This window comes from Geotrypetes seraphini, chromosome 3 (genome assembly GCF_902459505.1).
Source record: "Geotrypetes seraphini chromosome 3, aGeoSer1.1, whole genome shotgun sequence".
Lineage (NCBI taxonomy): Eukaryota > Metazoa > Chordata > Amphibia > Gymnophiona > Dermophiidae > Geotrypetes > Geotrypetes seraphini.
The window spans coordinates 166,714,271-166,731,345 of NC_047086.1; the positions used below are offsets into that span (position 1 = coordinate 166,714,271).

General features: G+C 41.6%; 1 protein-coding gene across 2 annotated transcripts in view; it reads right to left on the reverse strand.

The window, feature by feature from the left end:
- SYNE1 (spectrin repeat containing nuclear envelope protein 1) overlaps nt 1-17,075 on the reverse strand; it is a 994,076-nt gene that overhangs the window by 126,604 nt on the left and 850,397 nt on the right. The window contains exons 126-127 of one of the 2 annotated variants that reach the window (XM_033936910.1): nt 13,395-13,553; nt 9,532-9,698 (exon numbers count right to left, since the gene is read on the reverse strand). In XM_033936910.1, the coding sequence (XP_033792801.1) occupies nt 9,532-9,698; nt 13,395-13,553 (326 nt within the window). Of the gene's footprint in view, nt 1-1,143; nt 1,294-9,531; nt 9,699-13,394; nt 13,554-17,075 lie in introns of those variants that run through there. The other variant, XM_033936909.1, reaches the window with a different exon arrangement.

Sequence of the window (17,075 nt, forward strand, 5' to 3'; positions counted from 1 at the left end):
GACTTACTCACGGTGGAGGCTCCATTCACAAGATTTTCATAATCTGATTTTAACCTAAAGCAGCAGAACTATTTTGTTTTCACAATTAGGACTCTTATGAAGTTTCATTCCTTTGTCAAAGGGCTCCTTTTACGAAGCTGCACTAAGGCATTAACGTGCAGAATAGCGCGCGCTACATTGCCGCACGCACTAGACGCTAAAGCCAGCATTGAGCTGGCATTAGTTCTAGCCAGATAGCGCGCGGTAATATCCTGCGTGCGCTAAAAATGCTAGCGCACCTTAGTAAAAGGAGCCCAAAGTGTTTATAGAATAACACCACCATGGAATGATACATGGTGAATTACTCACCGTTTTGACCTCAGAAAGGGAATATTTGTCCCGGAAAGTTAATTTTTTAAAAATGTATTAAATTAGTCCAGTGCAGGTAAATTTATAAGAGGGCACCTACAAAAATCTCCAATAACTGTCTATTTTATAAAGGCAACTTAGGGCTCCTTTTATCAATCCACGCTAGCGGTTTAATGCGCATAACAGCGCACGTTAAACCGCTGGCCGCGCTAGCCGCTAATGCCTGCCTTTGAGCAGGCGGTAGTTTTTTGGCCAGCGCAGGGGTTAGCGCGTGATTAAAAGTCGCGCGCGCTAATCCCGCTAGTGCGGCTTGATAAAAAGAGCCCTTAGGCACCTATAGTTCAAAGAATTATATTCAATAGTGCATAAATGCTCTTGCACCCATTTACATATGTAAATGTGTATGTATGTACGCACAGATGCATTTTAAAGGATACACAAACTTGCAACTTCATCCCGGTTTTGGCTCAATTATACTCACGTGCAGATAACACTCAAATAGGTGCGTTCTTCTGATGCACCTACTTGTTACACGTGTATAATTCCCCCCCCCCCCAATTTATAACAGCCATTCTTTGTGTGTAAAACATGCTTTACAGAGAAAATGTTTTAAAATTACTTCTTATGTCAGTAAATAAGCTACCAACAGCTTGAGTAAGAAAGCATTGCTACCAATCAACTTGTCAACAGTGCAATGTTGCATGCAGAACCTTACTCAGCCCATACTAAGCTCAAAATAGCATGCAACAATCCCAACAAATCAATGCATGACGGCAAATGAAATGAGCTGCCTGCCTTGAGATGTCGCAGTTGCAGTCAGGAAGGTCCGAATCCACACTCCCATTGTCTGCCATCCTCTGTGTACAAAAATCCACTGCTCCCACTACCATGCAGACTTCCAAAATCAAAAACAGGACCATAAAAGCCAAAAGCCTGGAAGGACAGTGCCCAAAGGCAAAATTTCTTCTCTGCTGGCGATGGCCACAATAAATAAAATGGGCTGGTTATACTTTTCACAAATGTTACTAGACCCGATCCGATAACACCAGGCAAAGTGCTGAGACAAGTGGTCATGTTTCTAAATAAAACTTACATTCAGCAGCATGTGCCAAGGCTGGCTCTTCTGGAATACAGGGCACTGACCTTAAGAGGGAATCAAACAAGAAAGGCCTTCTGTGTAAACTGCATGCAGTTGCAGACTCAACTGTCCCAGGAATGGCCGTCTTGATTATAAAAAAAAAATGCAGCCAGAAACAAATGGCTCAGAATGTGAAAACTGCACAGCGTTTGCTGTAGTCAATCTATTCACCAGACATGACTATGTGAAGTGGGGCTCTGCTCTAGGTCTCTGGGAGGCCAGAAATAGGGAGCTCAGCAAATGAGAATGCATTGTAGCTGACTTTCTGCAAAACTCTTCCATGGCAGCAACTGAAGGAAATCCACAGGAAAGGGGGGGGGGGGGGGGGGGTCAAAAAGGCAGATTGGTTCCTCAGTATACATGACACACAATATTGTTTATTGTTGCCTGTTGGCCTTTGATTCCTTAATAAACATGATTTAAAAAAAATAAATAAATAAATAAACTACGGCCCTGGTTTTATAAAAAGCACCTACCATTAGGCGACTAGATCGGCACACCTAGACCAATCTAGGTGTCTAACCTAATTATTTAATTGGTTTAATCAGCATGGTTAATTATAAAGTACAATTAAAAAACAATTTTTAAACATTAATTTGCCGGTGGGCGCCTAGCCATCGATATAGGTGTCTACACAGAAGCATCTATCGGCGCCTACCTGGAAAATAGGCATGTTAGGGGCAGAGTATGGGCATGAAGGCCTAATATACTGGCACCGAACATTATGACACTTACCGGTACCTAACTTTATTTAGGCAGTGCTAGGCACGATTCCAAAAATGGCGGCTAACTTTGAATGACATGAAGTAGTTGCTATTTCCATTGGCTACCAACAGTTTATAGGCACTGTTTAGAGAATCAGGCATTTGGAACATTATAATTCAACGCTCGCCTTTGTTTTTATTTGGAGCTGTTCCCCATTATTACCTTTGTATACAGGGGGCTGCTGCTTTCCTTAAGTGGACTATTCTGATTGCCTTGAAATGTATCTTGCTGAAATGGCTTGAGAGCGATGTACCAGATTACTCCCTTTGGCGTTGTCGGATGATTACTCTCTTGATGTGGGAACGGAGAGATGTGAAGGATTTTTCCTCTCTCCCAGGACACATCTTTCAATGCACTTGGGAACCATTTTGGACTACCATGACTGCCTTAGCTCGCAGCCGTTTGCTTAACTGTTGAATCCATGCTTTTCAGTCTCATTATGTTGCAGCTGGTATGCCTGTCTCATTTTGTATTTATTTTGTGCAACTGTTATACTTGGAAGGAGGACCATGGGGGGGGGTGGGGTGGTAGGGGTTGGACTGGGGGGGGGGGGGGGGAGGGTAGTTTGAAGTTTGGGGATGGGGATTTGTATTACAAACAGTTGAGCTTGAATGCATTTTGTATTGTGTCTCTGTTTGGTTTCTTGTTGAGCTCAATAAATATATTTGACCTATAAATTTGTCCTATTTTCAACGCCATAGACTGTTTTGTCTCTTCATCTCTTCCACTGTTGCCACAGAATTTGTATGCAACAGAACATATGAAGTAAGGAAAGATCATGGGAAATCTCAAACTTGGAATGTTATTTGTGGCGTACCACAGGGCTCGCCACTCTCTCCTTCCTTATTTAACATGTACTTGAGAGCCTTTAGGCAACAGATTCTCCTTTCCCCATGTTGTGGCACGCAGCCTATGCCTGCTAGGCGTGTCCCCAGAACAGAGCCTAGTTTAAATGTAAACCCTTTCCCCAAGTGATTCAAGTAAACCTCTTGTTGATCCATCTGGTGCTGTTTCTTCCTTGAACTGTAGAGGGAGTCAGAGAGCACAGGTGCAGGGCGCCCATCCCCTCTCATCTCCAGGGTTGTTCACAGGAAATCCTTCTCACCTGAGGGTTGGGGGCGGGGCTGCAAACTGTTTGCTCAGAGAACAAAGCTCCTGAAGAGTCAGTTAAAAGGAGGAGAGGCACAGAACAGGCAGCAGTGCCCAGGGCTGGGAGATCCTGATAGCGGTCAACCACCAGAATGTATGGAGCTGGTGGAGGCTGGAGAGGAAGCACCTTTCAGTGTGAATGAGGAACCTCTGGCTATGGAAATTGACCTGGATCCAACTGCTGCACCATTGAATGATATTCTTCCCATGGAAGTTTGCTGCGTGGAAGGCAAGCCGCTCGTGATATCTAAGTGAGTAGCTGTGTCCTTGATGTATGAATGACTTAAATTTCTGCTAAGCCCTGTGGGAGCTAGGGAAGCCAGAAGCTCCAGAAGATTGGAAGGACTTATTTGAGTTTGGTTTTTTTTTTTCTGTTTCTCTTGTTGAGAGAACAGGACTGTAGCCAGCTCAGGCAGTAGGGGTTCGCCTCACGTAATTTAGTGGTGGGATAGTGGGCAGATAGTTTTTGGCAGTTTGTCACCACGTGAAGCGCACTGCCTGACCAGTATTCAACCTGCTGGAATAGTCACAGCCGTAGCTCTGACTAGTGCTGCAAGAGTCAAATTCAAAGACTGTTTGTTTCCATGCAATGAAAAAGAACATTCAGAACACAAATATGGGCTGAAACCAATAGCCTAAGTTTTGGAGAAAGACTTGAACTTTGGGTCATCTCCACTTTGGAGCAGTTTGCTGGTTTGGGTTTTTTTTTTCCTTTCTTTTTACTGTCGTTTTGAAACTATTTGCAAACGCAGAAATCATCCTGACAAAACTTTAACGTTTATTGCAAGTGACAGAATAAATTCTGAGTTTTTTGTTTAAGAAACTGTACTTACCTGGTGTGCCAATATTTCTCTTCCATTCTTTTCCTTGTGCAGCTCACCGCGGCTCACAAGAGCACAATTTTCTTGTCCCAGCCGCTCAGGGCCCATTGTCCTGAGACGGTTGGTGACAAAGTTGGTATCAGTTTTGGGATTTTTATTTTATTGCCTTTTTGTTGGAGACTGTATGGAAGGAAATACCTAACCAGGGTTTGGAATTTGAATGCAGAGTTGGACCAGTAATTTGATTTTTGTTGTGATTTTTGCTGAATGAAAAATCGTTGCCTGGAACTGAGAGCGGTGCAACAGGTGTAAAGACCTGGAAGGAAGCTGTGTCGGGGTCCGTGTTTCCAGAAGCTGGGGAAGCAGAACCGGAAGGAGCCCAGCAGTGTTCCAGAACACCATCCCAAGTTATTAATCCCAAAAGCTCAGACTCATCAGTCTGTCCGGTAAGGGTACCCTAGGGACAGCTGGTGGAGGATACTGGGATTAATAGAATTGCTGGGAGGCGGGAGCTGGGGGCTAGCGCTCTGGGGTGTGGGAACGAAAGAAAAAAAAAAAAAAAGGTTCCACACTTGGGTTCTGTTTCTGTGCTTACTTTTCAGGGGCAGCATGGATCTGCCACAGTTATTCACGCTCTTGGCTTCCGAACGTCAGAAACAGACTGAGGACTTGAAGGTCGTCTTGCAGGCCAACCAGGATCTCTGGCGAGTGAGCCAAGCGGAGACCGGTCGGTGGCATGAGGAGTTAATACACGCCATGGGAGAGCAGAACAGGACATTTACACAGTTGCTACAAGGGACAGCTACTAGTGGTCAGAATGCCGGGATGCCAACTGGAACAGAAGGCCCGGTAGGATCGAACTCTTTTTCCAACATGCAATTGTGTAAAATGGGTCCTACAGATGCACCTGACGACTTCTTATTGGCGTTTGAAAGGATGGCAGTGGCCGCGGGCTGGCCAGAACAGCAGTGGGCCACAAGGCTGATACCGTGCCTCGCTGGAGCAGCGTTGGCTGCCTATCAGACTCTCAGCCCTGAGCTAGTCAGTAATTACCGTGCCATTAAGAATCACATCCTTGATTATTTAGGTTTACACGAGAGTATTATAGGCAGGAATTTAGGAGTGCCCAACTGAAGGACAGGGAAAGGCCTAAAGCGCTCCTACATAGATTAAGGAAGTTGGCTGAGCGGTGGCTACAATCCTGCCTGAAGGATCCGCAGGCTATGCTAGCTGAGGTATTACAGGAGCAATTTCTAGAAGCTCTGCCAAAAAACCTCAGAGCCTGTATCCAAAGACAGGGGAGTCGTCCACTAGGCCAAGTTATTGAATTAGCGGAGGCTTATATTAATTCCTCCACTTCCCTTGGGTCTGAAGGGGGCACACATGAGGGTACCTTTGTAAGGAGGGGACCATTGACTTCGGTAGGTGCCCATAGTAAGGCCCGGAAAATAACCATGAACCTGTGAGGAAAGCGCAGGACACTGGTACGCCCAGTAAGAGGAATATAACCTGCTTTAGAAAACGGGTCATGTGCAAAAGCAATGTAGGGTCAAGTTGACGCTTACTACCTCACGGGGTGGAGCAGAAGCGCCACCAAGGCCCTATGAGGTACAGGTCCAAATAAATGGGCAGAAAGTTAAGGTTCTACTGGACACAGGTGCAGAGCTTCAGAATAATTGCACAAGCATGGACTACTGTATTCCCAAATATGGACTACTGTAACTCCTTATATTATGGCATTACCGAAAAAGAATTTAAGAGGCTACAATTGCTACAAAATACAATGTCTAGACTTATCTTTCAAGAAAGTAGATTTGAAAAAACTAGTCCATTGCTAACAGATCTACACTAGCTACCAATGAAAGAAAAAGAGTTCAGTTTAAGATTGCTTGCATGGTTTACAAGGCAATATATGGAAAAAAACCAAATGGACTAATATCAGATATTAAGCTCATGCATTCCACTCACACCTCTAGAACAATGCAGTGCCTTAAACTGGCATTCTCTTCTCCCAAACTACCGTATTTTTTGCTTTATAAGACACACCTGATAATAAGACGCACCTACCTATAGAGGAGGAAAAACCAAGGAAAAAAAATTCTGAACCAAATAGTGTACCCTATCCCACCATCCTGCCCTGTACTTCCTCTGGTGGTCTAGTGGTAAGCCGGGACAGGGCAGGTAGGCCTAGTGGCAGGCTGACAGGAAGGTAGGCAGGGTCCCCCCCCAACCCGTACCTTTTTATAATCCCAGCGGTCCAGCACTGTTTCAGCAGGTGCTACTGCCCTTCCCACACTGGACGGCTGCCTGAGTCCTGATCTGTTACAGCAGCAAGTGACAGAGCAATGAACAAGGCAGGTGTGTGCCTGCCTGGTCCTGTGCCACTGTCTGAATGGCTGCAGTGGGTTCTCATGGAACTCGTGAAACAGCACTGGACCGCTGGGATTACAAAAAGGTACACGGGGGGTGGGGGGGGAGTATTCACTCCATAAGACGAACCCTTATTTACACCCACTTTTTGGGGTTAAAAAAGTGTCATATGGAGCGAAAAATACGGTAGTTTAATGGAAAATTAATTACCACGGACCGAAAGTCTGGTATAGCCTGTCTCTGGACCAATGACAACTCCCCACCTACAGTTTCAGGAAAATGCTAAAGACACATCTTTTCTCTCTATAACCCCATGAAACTTACCTATCTAAGATCTTTGCTGTAATGTCAACCGTATGTCCTGTATCTAAATGGTAAATCGCAATGATTCTTAATAAAACTGTATGGTATGGTAAAACATTTTTGAAGAGTAAGATCTGAATGTTCCTATATGTTTCCAGGAAGACACAAAGGAAGAAAAGGACACTGTTGCTAATGTGGTCTGGGATGCTCCAATTGGGAGCTGCTTTTTTCTTTAAATATTTGTATAAATGCTTTATAAAATCTACAATCAGTGAAATACGTTCTATCACATTTAACGTCCTTTTTTTTGGCATCTAGGAGGTAGAATTTAGTCACTTCTGTTCCTCCTACATATTTATCTCTCCAGGGATTATACTGGGCTGGAGAGTGGTGGTTTTGAAGGGTTTTCTTTTTTGAATGAGATTTTCCTCTTCTACTTAATCAATAATGTATTTTTCTTTCTTTGGGACCCTTTTATCTTGTGTCTCATTTTTCTTTGAGTCACACAAAAAAGACCACACCTAGAGTGCACTTGTTTTCATATCCCTCCATAAAATCCTGTCATTATAAGAAGTTCCTTGAGAGAACCCTCTCATTTCAAGCCGCTAAATTGAATGTATGGCTTGGAAAATTTATGTTAGAGGTCTCTTCCTATCTTGATTTTAGAAAATTGTTAAAGACTCAACTCTTTCATAGGCTGGTATCTTAATGCATTCTGCTTCATTTTTTCAATCAAGTTCCTTATATTGAACTTGATGTATTTTATCTGTTCTATGTATTACTTCTTTCCCTGCCATGCAGGTATTTTCTGCATTAATATTGTAAATGCTTTCTGTCTTTATCTGTTTTTAAGTCCATTATTCTAATTTTTTTTTTTTTTTAATCTTTATTCATTTTCAAAAATTACAACAAGTGTACAACATTCATTCAGAAATACCTTAATTCATCACTTGACATTCTTATTTGTATTATTATATTATATAATTATATAAGAAACACACCCCTCCCACCCATATACCAATAAATAACAACTATCAATATATTATCCGTCATAATCCCACCCCCCCTTATCTTATCTTATATTCTGGTGTTTAAGATGTCTGATCACTAGAATAAATCGTCAATGGCCCCCAAATCTTTTTAAACTTATTATAATTACCTTGTTGCAAAGCAAATACCCTTTCCATTTTATAAATATGGCACACTGAATTCCACCAAAAAGTATAATTTAGTTTAGTATAATCTTTCCAATTCTAATTTGTATTTTATCTGTATCCTATGTATTAGCTCACTTTGTTGTGAACCGCCTAGAACTTTTTCAGTATAGTGGTATATAAGAATAAAATTATTATTATTATTTTACCAAGCTGCAGTAAGCAGTAATACGTGCTTACTGCAGTTAAAAAAAAAAAAAAAAATCTGTTACTGAGGGGCATGCTGAGGTGTTCTGCAGTCATTTTTTGGATGTACTGGCACTACCACTGTGCTAAAAATTAAAATCAGTTCTGGGAGTGGAATGGGCATGTTCTGTGCTTATTCGTATGCAGCTACAGTGTCACATACTAACTGATTAGCATGTGTTTAGTGCGTGAGACCGTACCAACTACATAATGGGTGGCAGTAGGGGCTCAAGTGCTAAAGGCCATGCACTAACGGGAAAATTAGCGTGTGGTCATTAATATTGAATACAGAAAAACTGGCTAAAGGTAAAATGACCTTAGCACACAGGAGTGACCCATGTAAGGATGCGCTAAGGCCACTGTTTACAGTTGTTTGGTAAAAGGCTTCCTTTATGTTCTAAACTATTTCCTTCTCCTGTCATTTCAATTATTGGAATGATTTTTCTGTACAAGCATTTTGTTGCTCAACTGCAATTTATTTCATAAATAAAAAGATGTTAAAAAAGCCTTATGTATACTTTTATACAGTGAGCAGGACAGATTATTTCAGTCTTTTGAGCAGGATAAGGGTACATTTCTCAACTGATCATGTTTTTTGTTAAAATGATCTAACTGCATTCTGCGAGACAGATTTAATATTAGTACTACAATCTGGAACTTCATAGATCTTACTAGTTTTAAGAGCCAGTTTAAATTAATAATATAAAATTTCAGACAAAGTGCTTCATAAATCATTTGTTGATAATCGACTGGGTTATTAAAAGCATGATATGTTTTTCATTTTAGCCAAAATTATTAGCACATCCTTGTCCAGCGCTCATCAGTAAACCTAACTATAAACCTTTAATAACCGACACTTGGGATATGCATACCCGTCGTCAGCAAAAACCTGACACCACAGCTCTGTGTAGTTCAACGAGGACAAATGAATTTCTGGAATGCCACGTTCGCAAACCAAACCAAACATCCCCCCCAACACACACAATTTTTTGTAACACGACTGTGCCCAGCCCCAAAGGACTATGAATATTTATTATTTTTTAGTGTGTAGAAACTATTTGGCGCAGAGTTGAAGCCAAACCAAAATTACATGAACACAAAGAAGAAATATGTTCTTATAAGAGCAGAATTATGGTGTACCATGTCAAAAGCACATGGTAGAAATCATAAAAACTGGCTTGCCATAAGCTCTGTGTTCTGGACAATGACCATCCTACAGGAGAAGCCTGCCTCTTACCTGGCACCAATCAGATCCAAGAGATGCTGCCACCTGTCATGGACTTTACCCAGCTTATAATCTATCTCTGATGCTTTGCTTTCATGGCTGGCTTTGGCAAGTCGCTCTCCCATTTGCTGCAGCTGCAGTTTGTTCTTTTGGGTGATGGCGATTTCATCTTGATAATCCTGAGCAATTGATAAGAATCAGAGGAAAATTATGCCTGAAGTAAAACTTGGCTAGAAATCTAAGCAAGAGCAGTGAAAACATATTAAGGCACACATTGTCTTCCAGCAGTTGCAAACCCAAATCTAAACAGCTTCTAAAGAATTTTACTTGAGATTATTAAATCATGGTTTATGACTGCTTTATCATGATTAACGACGGGTCAGTAACCATAAATAGCAAAGGATAAGACTAAAGAATATTTACAAGAGCAGGAGTTGCCAGAAAACAGAAAGTCAAACACTAGAGTGATATTATCTTATTCCTTTGCATTTATTATGCACATCTCCATTCTGACAGAAAATTACAAAATCCATTTGCTTTACAGTATATTTATTGGCTTCTAATCCATCCTAACTTTTCAGTTCTGGAAGAATTACAATAAGAAATAACTGGCCATTTCTAGAAAATTACATTTTAAAATCTAGTATAGGTCAGGCTCTGGGTTATCCTAGTTTGATGTATTTCCTAAATAACATTGTTTTGATTTCCTTTTGGAAAGTTCTATAATTTGACACCATTCTTAAAAGTCTGACAACATATGAATCCAGTTTTGCTGCTTGGAATGTCAACAGACCTTCAAATGTTTTTAGGTAAAGAGGTTCAGATCTCTCCTTGATCTCACTATTTCATTTCAGGGTAAATCTATCATTCTGATAGGTTGGAGCAAATCCATATAACACTTTGTACAGAAGGAAGTAAAATCTGAATAAGATATGAGCCTTCACAAGTAGGCCGAGGATATGTGGTCATATTTCTTCAAGGAGAAAATTAATCTTAAGGCCGTGTTTTGTAAAGTCTGTAACTGTTTTATCATTGAAGCTGAACATGGCAAATATGTTACTGTAATCCAGAATGTCCAAGATTAAGGATTGTACTAATAGAAAAAATTGTGTTGCATAAAAAAATTTGCAAATATGTCTCAGATTGTGTATTGTCATGAAGGATTTTCGGACGACATTATTAATCTGCAGTTGAAGTATGCAGCATCTGTTTATCGTGACCCCTGGTAGTGAAGGGACCAGTGGATAGGTTGCAGAACTGATCTTTATACTAGTAACTGTAGGCAGTTTGTCATTCTCCATTTTACTGTGTTGAGTTTTAATCTATGGTCCTTCATCCAGGCCTCCATTATCACAAAGATATCTTGCAATTTTTTGGGTTGCTGTTGCTAGGGTATTATCAACCAGTAGGAGGATAGTGATATCATCTGCATAACTATATGAGACAATTCCTATTTTTTCTAGGAGGGAGGCAAGATACAGGCTGAATAGTAAAAGTGATAATGGTGAGCTCTGTCTCATGCCGCAAGGATTTAACCAGACCTCTGATTCTCCTCCTATAGATTTGATACAGCATTTCTTAGAATGTAGAAAGCTTTGCAAACATCTGTGAAACCTTCCAAGTCACACATATTGCTCCTATTGGATAAATTGATCACATAACCGCAACATTGAGAAGTCTTTAAAAATAATGTTGCGGCCATGTTTGCATAAGCACGATGAATGCAGTTTGAGAGAGCCATCGGTAAGGTATGACATGTATAAACTGAAATCTTTTTAATTTTATATTTTTACAAGCTCTATTTTTTTTGTAGGGGGAATTGCCTTGAAACAGCTCATTGTAGGCATAATATGAGTTCATTACATTACATTAGGGACTTCTATTCCGCTTATACCTTGCAGTTCATGTCGGCTTGCTACTGCCCCCGATGTGATTTAAAGATAAGTGCTTCAGCTCTCTCTAATATTTGCTTACGATTCAGTTACAGCAAACTATACGAAGTAACTACAAAAGTAAAGGAATATTAAAAATTTATATAAGCGGGTATTAATCCCAAAATTTATGGTGAGGCAGTAGAACATAGTGTGAGGGCCATATTCAATGGACTGTCTACCCCACTTAAACTGCTTGCTCCAAATTTTTACTTTGTAGGATGATGGGGTAGACTCACCATAAACTGCAGTCATGTATTCATGGATCTCCTTTGGCTTTTTCCCTTCTTTTATGAGAAATTCTATCACTGAACGGTATTCCAAATCTAGCACAAGGACTCTCCTGACATCCTGTCTCTTAGAATGTTAGAGCTCGACTGAACCACAACTGTGCATGAGTAACCTTGAGACATGTCACAACATGCACAGACTTGTTTCAACACATTTACTACTTTCTTTCTTACTCAGATAGGTAAATTATTAAGATGGAACTCCGATATCAGCTTAGCAAGGAACTGAGTATGCATGCGGAGAAAGAACTACCTTATTACATTGGAATTTAGAGTAAGGTGAATAGGCTAGTAGGGTATGAAATTCACTGTCTCTGTGAGCTGAAGTGACCATCACCAAAAACAAGGCTTTCCAGCTCAGGTACTTAAGATGACAAAAGTCAAGAGTTAGGAGCCTTCATCAGCTAGGTAAGGACAAAAAGAGCCTTCATCAGCTGGGTGAGGTCGACATAGCTGGTTAGCACCAATATTTACTGGCTGATCGGCTAGCTGCCAAATAGACTTGAATAAATAGCAGGTCTAGCTTTGACTGCTATAACCTAGCTGATCAGTGAATGAATATCAGCCAAAAGCAACCCAAAAATCAGAGAAATTCAATGCCGGATGCTAGATACGGCCTGGCATTGAATTTTTTGGGTTTGCCACAAACCACGGGAGTTTGCAGGCATCCCTCCCGTGGTTTCAATATTAGCCCCAGACTGCATTTGTAGTTGGACTATGAAGAACTCTATGCACAGTAACCTTTGTACCACTAAGGGAGGCATTCATCAAGGAGCGCTGACTTAGTGTGCACTAAACACTAAGACATCCATTATATTCTTTTGGGGGGTCTTAGCGTTTAGTGCATGCTAATGCGGTTAGGTCTCCTTGATGATTTCCCCCCCTTAAATCATTTAATGAATGCATACTCTTCAGAATGTGTACAATTACTGTTTTCTGGCATTCATGTTTTACTTCTCATATATCTGCAAAACATCCGCTACTATCTCCATGATATGCCGTACATCAATCATGCAACCAACAACAGTAAGAGATAATCCCACTGCTTACAGAACTTCTTTCAGAATAACTTCATTGTTCTATTTAAGGTCCTCAGCGGGCCACCACACACTCAAATCATTTCATTGTGTGGGGCTTTATGCTCCCATTCGTCATTGGACCCGTATATATAACATCAGTTTTTATAGAAAAAAATTTTTTTTGAATACTAAAAGTACTTAGCTTATGGATTTGACGCTAGCCGGGAGGGTTAGCCCTCCCGGCTAGCGTCAAATCCATAAGCTAAGTACTTTTAGTATTTTAGTATTTCTACAAAAAAATTTTTTTTTCCATAAAAACTGATGTTATATATACGGATCCAATGACGAATGGGAGCATAAAGCCCCACACAATGAAATGATTTGAGTGTGTGGTGGCCCGCTGAGGACCTTAAATAGAACAATGAAGTTATTCTGAAAGAAGTTCTGTAAGCAGTGGGATTATCTCTTACTGTTGTTGGTTGCTATATGTGAATGTTCTTCTTTCAAAAGTAATTATTAGTGTGCCCAGAGTTTCGTACATCAATCATGACCATGTTTCTTTGGAGTGTGGAAGGGTTTTGCATTTCTATAATTCTGGTTAACTGAAATGAATAATAAATGTGAGGCCAGCTTACCTTCCTCAGCTTCTCTATCATTTCCTCAATGCTGATGTCCCCATTCTGAGAAACCTTACTTTCCATTTGGGTCAGCCACTCACACAGCTCTTTGTTCTTTTCACTGAAGACGGCCCATTCATTCAGTCTCTCGCTCACCTGCTGGCGCCGTAAGGAAACCTTCAGGATTGGGAGAGACAAAATAAAGAGAAATAGTCACTGAAGAGAGAAAAATGATTGCTTAACCCATATGCTCTGGATTTTCTTTTTTCTTTCTGGAGCTGATGCAGAAAGTTATTGTGAGCCAAACTGCATAATTACCGAAGTTTAACTTTTCTGGCTGAGTAAGGCAAAAGGGGGTTGAACAGAGGTGTTAACTTGCGTGGAAACCATAACCACACACTGCATTAAAATGAATGGTAATGTGATCATCACCAAATCCATAGAAAGCAGTGAAATAAAAAAGAATGGTTTTTGGATGTTTGCACAATGTGGGAAATTTTTCACAAAGTCCAGGGCATTGTAGCTGGGTTAGTTGAGAGGAATGGGTGTCTAGTGGCACCCTATCTCTTCTCCTAACTTGATCACTCTGTCTGGGTTGGGTTAGATACCAGAGCATTTTAAAGTTGAAGGGGAAGGGAAGCAGTCATCTGAACATTAGAGGGTTTTCTTTTCTTGCTTTAAAAAAAAAAAAAAATATATATATATATATATATATATCAGGGGATATGGATGGTAGTCAGTTTTGGTTGGATCATGTAAGTCATACTTTCTGTCAGTGCCAGAGCCAAATCATTGCTCAGGCACTGACAGAAACAATAATTCACATGATGTTGTATAGCTCAGTATTTTTCTCTCACTAATTTCACAGTAGAAGTCATATGTTGAGTTGGCTTTATTGAGTAGCTTCCTGCATTGGTCCCTGAATGACTGTCCAGAAAAAATGATTTAAAAAACACAGTATAACTCTATTACATTACATCTAAATTTAAAAAATTTAAAAAGATAAAGAGGTAAAGTCACAACAATATTAAATTATGACACACAAGTAATTCCATTTTATATCTAAAAAAAATAATTTTTAACAGCAGCACACTGCTCCAGTAAGCTGAATGAGCGCCTAGCCGATTTATTCTGCTGGCATCTCATGGGCTTATACCAACATGCCTTCCATAAAAGCATTCACACCTAGCACATAATTTATTCTACCTGCGCTGAAGCATACATGTATTTAGGCAGTACGTAGTAAACATCTATTCTGAAGAACCAGAAAGGTGCCTATGTGAAAAGACCAAAAAGGCATGTATTCTACAAAAGTCAGATAGATGCCTATGGGAATTTATAGACTCCTGCAAAGACACCCCCCCTCCCGAATAGCATTCAGATTTACATGGGCATCAAATATGTGCATGCTTATACAAGGGTAATGTTATATCAAAGTACCTAGGCTAACAGGACGGGAAGACACCCAGTTAAGCCTTATATAACACTAGTACAAATCTTGCAGAAATCACACCTAGATTGAACCTCAGAACATAAGAATTGCTGCTGCTGGGTCAGACCAGTGGTCCATCGTGCCCAGCAGTCCGCTCACGTGGCGGCCCTTAGGTCAAAGACCATTGCCCTAACAGACTAGCCTTACCTGCGTACTTTGTCTTGAATCCATGGAGGGTGTTTTCCCCTATAACAGCCTCCCGGAAGACTATTCCAGTTTTCTACCACTCTCTGGGTGAAGAAGAACTTCCTTACGTTTGCACGGAATCTATCCCCTTTTAACTTTAGAGAATGCCCTCTCGTTCTCCCTACCTTGGAGAGGGTGAAAACCTGTCTTTATCTACTATGGGGCTCATAATAGAAAGAGAAAAACGTCCAAAAACCGGCCTAAATTGGCACTTGGACAAACATTTCTCAAAAAGGTCCAAGCGCCAATAATAAAACTGGGTTTTGGACGTATTTAAAAAACGACCTAGGCCTTCATAGTGCCGCTCAACGTTCAAAGCTAAACGGGGTGTTTCAGGAGGCGTGTTGAGGGCGGGAGTTGGGCGGGACGTGGGCTGGCTTGGTCTAAGTCTAAGTCACAAAAACCCACCTAAACTCACCAGATAAGCACTGCAAACACATAACACAGGCCCCCACACACTACCCCAGTGATCACAAACCCCCCCATAAAAATTTTATTCACAACTTTAAATTTCAGCCTCCAGACCATCATCACCTGGCCGCCTGGCATAGGAAAGCCTAGTCGTCCAGCACAGAGGCAGCTTAAGTCGTCTTGGGGGTGGGTTAGGAACCCATAGAGAGGAGGACCCATGCCCATAGGCCCCTGTAATCACTGCATTGATACTGAAACATGTGCACTGCCCTATACACCCCCTAAAACCCTTTTTTACTGGCATATAAGTGGCTCCTGCAGCCATACGGGCTATTGGGGTGGTAGATAAGTAGGTTTAGGGGATTCTGGAGGTGGTTTGGGGTGCTCACCGTCACCTTTAAGGGAGCTGTAGTGAGGAGAAACCATGGCACCCTTTTTGTGAAGTTCACAGCGGTGCCCTGTAAGGTACTCCACTATTTAGGTGGCATGACTGGGTGTGCAGTCCATCACTTTGAAGACCCCTCCCACATCCAACAGGCTTGTTCTAGGCGTTTTGGACTTGGAAGGAAAGTTGGTAGTAGTAGTAGTGGTGACCCGTCAATTGAGCGCAGGATAAAAGCACTCCGACATAGATGCGCCGACAATCACGCGCAGGACATATGCATGCCGCCGGTTCTGTTGCTTTAAACTCATAACATTAGCACTGTAAGGGGGAGAAGGAACCTCCTCACTACATGTACAAGTCCTCCTGTTCCCGCTGGGTATGTGTGTGTTGGGGGGACCCCCCCCCCCACTACACTTAAAAACTCCCGACCTCCGAAAACTGAACGGAAAAGGGAAGTGTTAAGTGCACTTGGGGGGGGGGGGGGTAATGCAGAGTAGTGCAGTTGGGGATTAATAATCAGAAGGAACCGTATATGCTGAGAGGTGAGAAGCTGATATGCACAGACGGGGAGAGGGACCTTGGGGTGATAGTGTCCGAAGATCTAAAGGCGAATAAACAGTGTGACAAGATGGTGGCTGCTACCAGAAGGATGCTGAGCTGTATAAAGAGAAGTGTAGCCAGTAGAAGGAAGAAGGTGCTGATGTCCCTGTACAGGTCATTGGTAAGGCCCCACTTGGAGTATTGTGTTCAGTTTTGGAGACCGTATCTGGCGAAGGACGTAAGAAGACTTGAAGCGGTCCAGAGGAGGGTGACGAAAATGATAGGAGGTATGAGGAGAGACTGGAAGCCCTAAATATGTATACCCTAGAGCAGGGCTGCCCAAGTCCGGTCCTCGAGATTTACTGGCAGGCCAGGTTTTCTGGATATCCACATTGAACATGCATGAGAGAGATTTGCATACCAAGAAGGCAGTGCAGGAAAATCTCTCTCATGCATATTCATTGTAGATATCCAGAAAACCTGGCCTGCCAGTAGATCTTGAGGACTGGACTTGGGTAGCCCTGCCCTAGAGGAAAGGAGGGACAGGAGATATATGAGTCAGACGTTCAAATACTTGAAGGGTATTAACGTAGAACAAAATCTTTTCCAGAGAAAGGAAAATGGTAAAACCAGAGGACATAATTTGAGGTTGAGGGGTGGTAGATTCAAGAGCAATGTTAGAAAA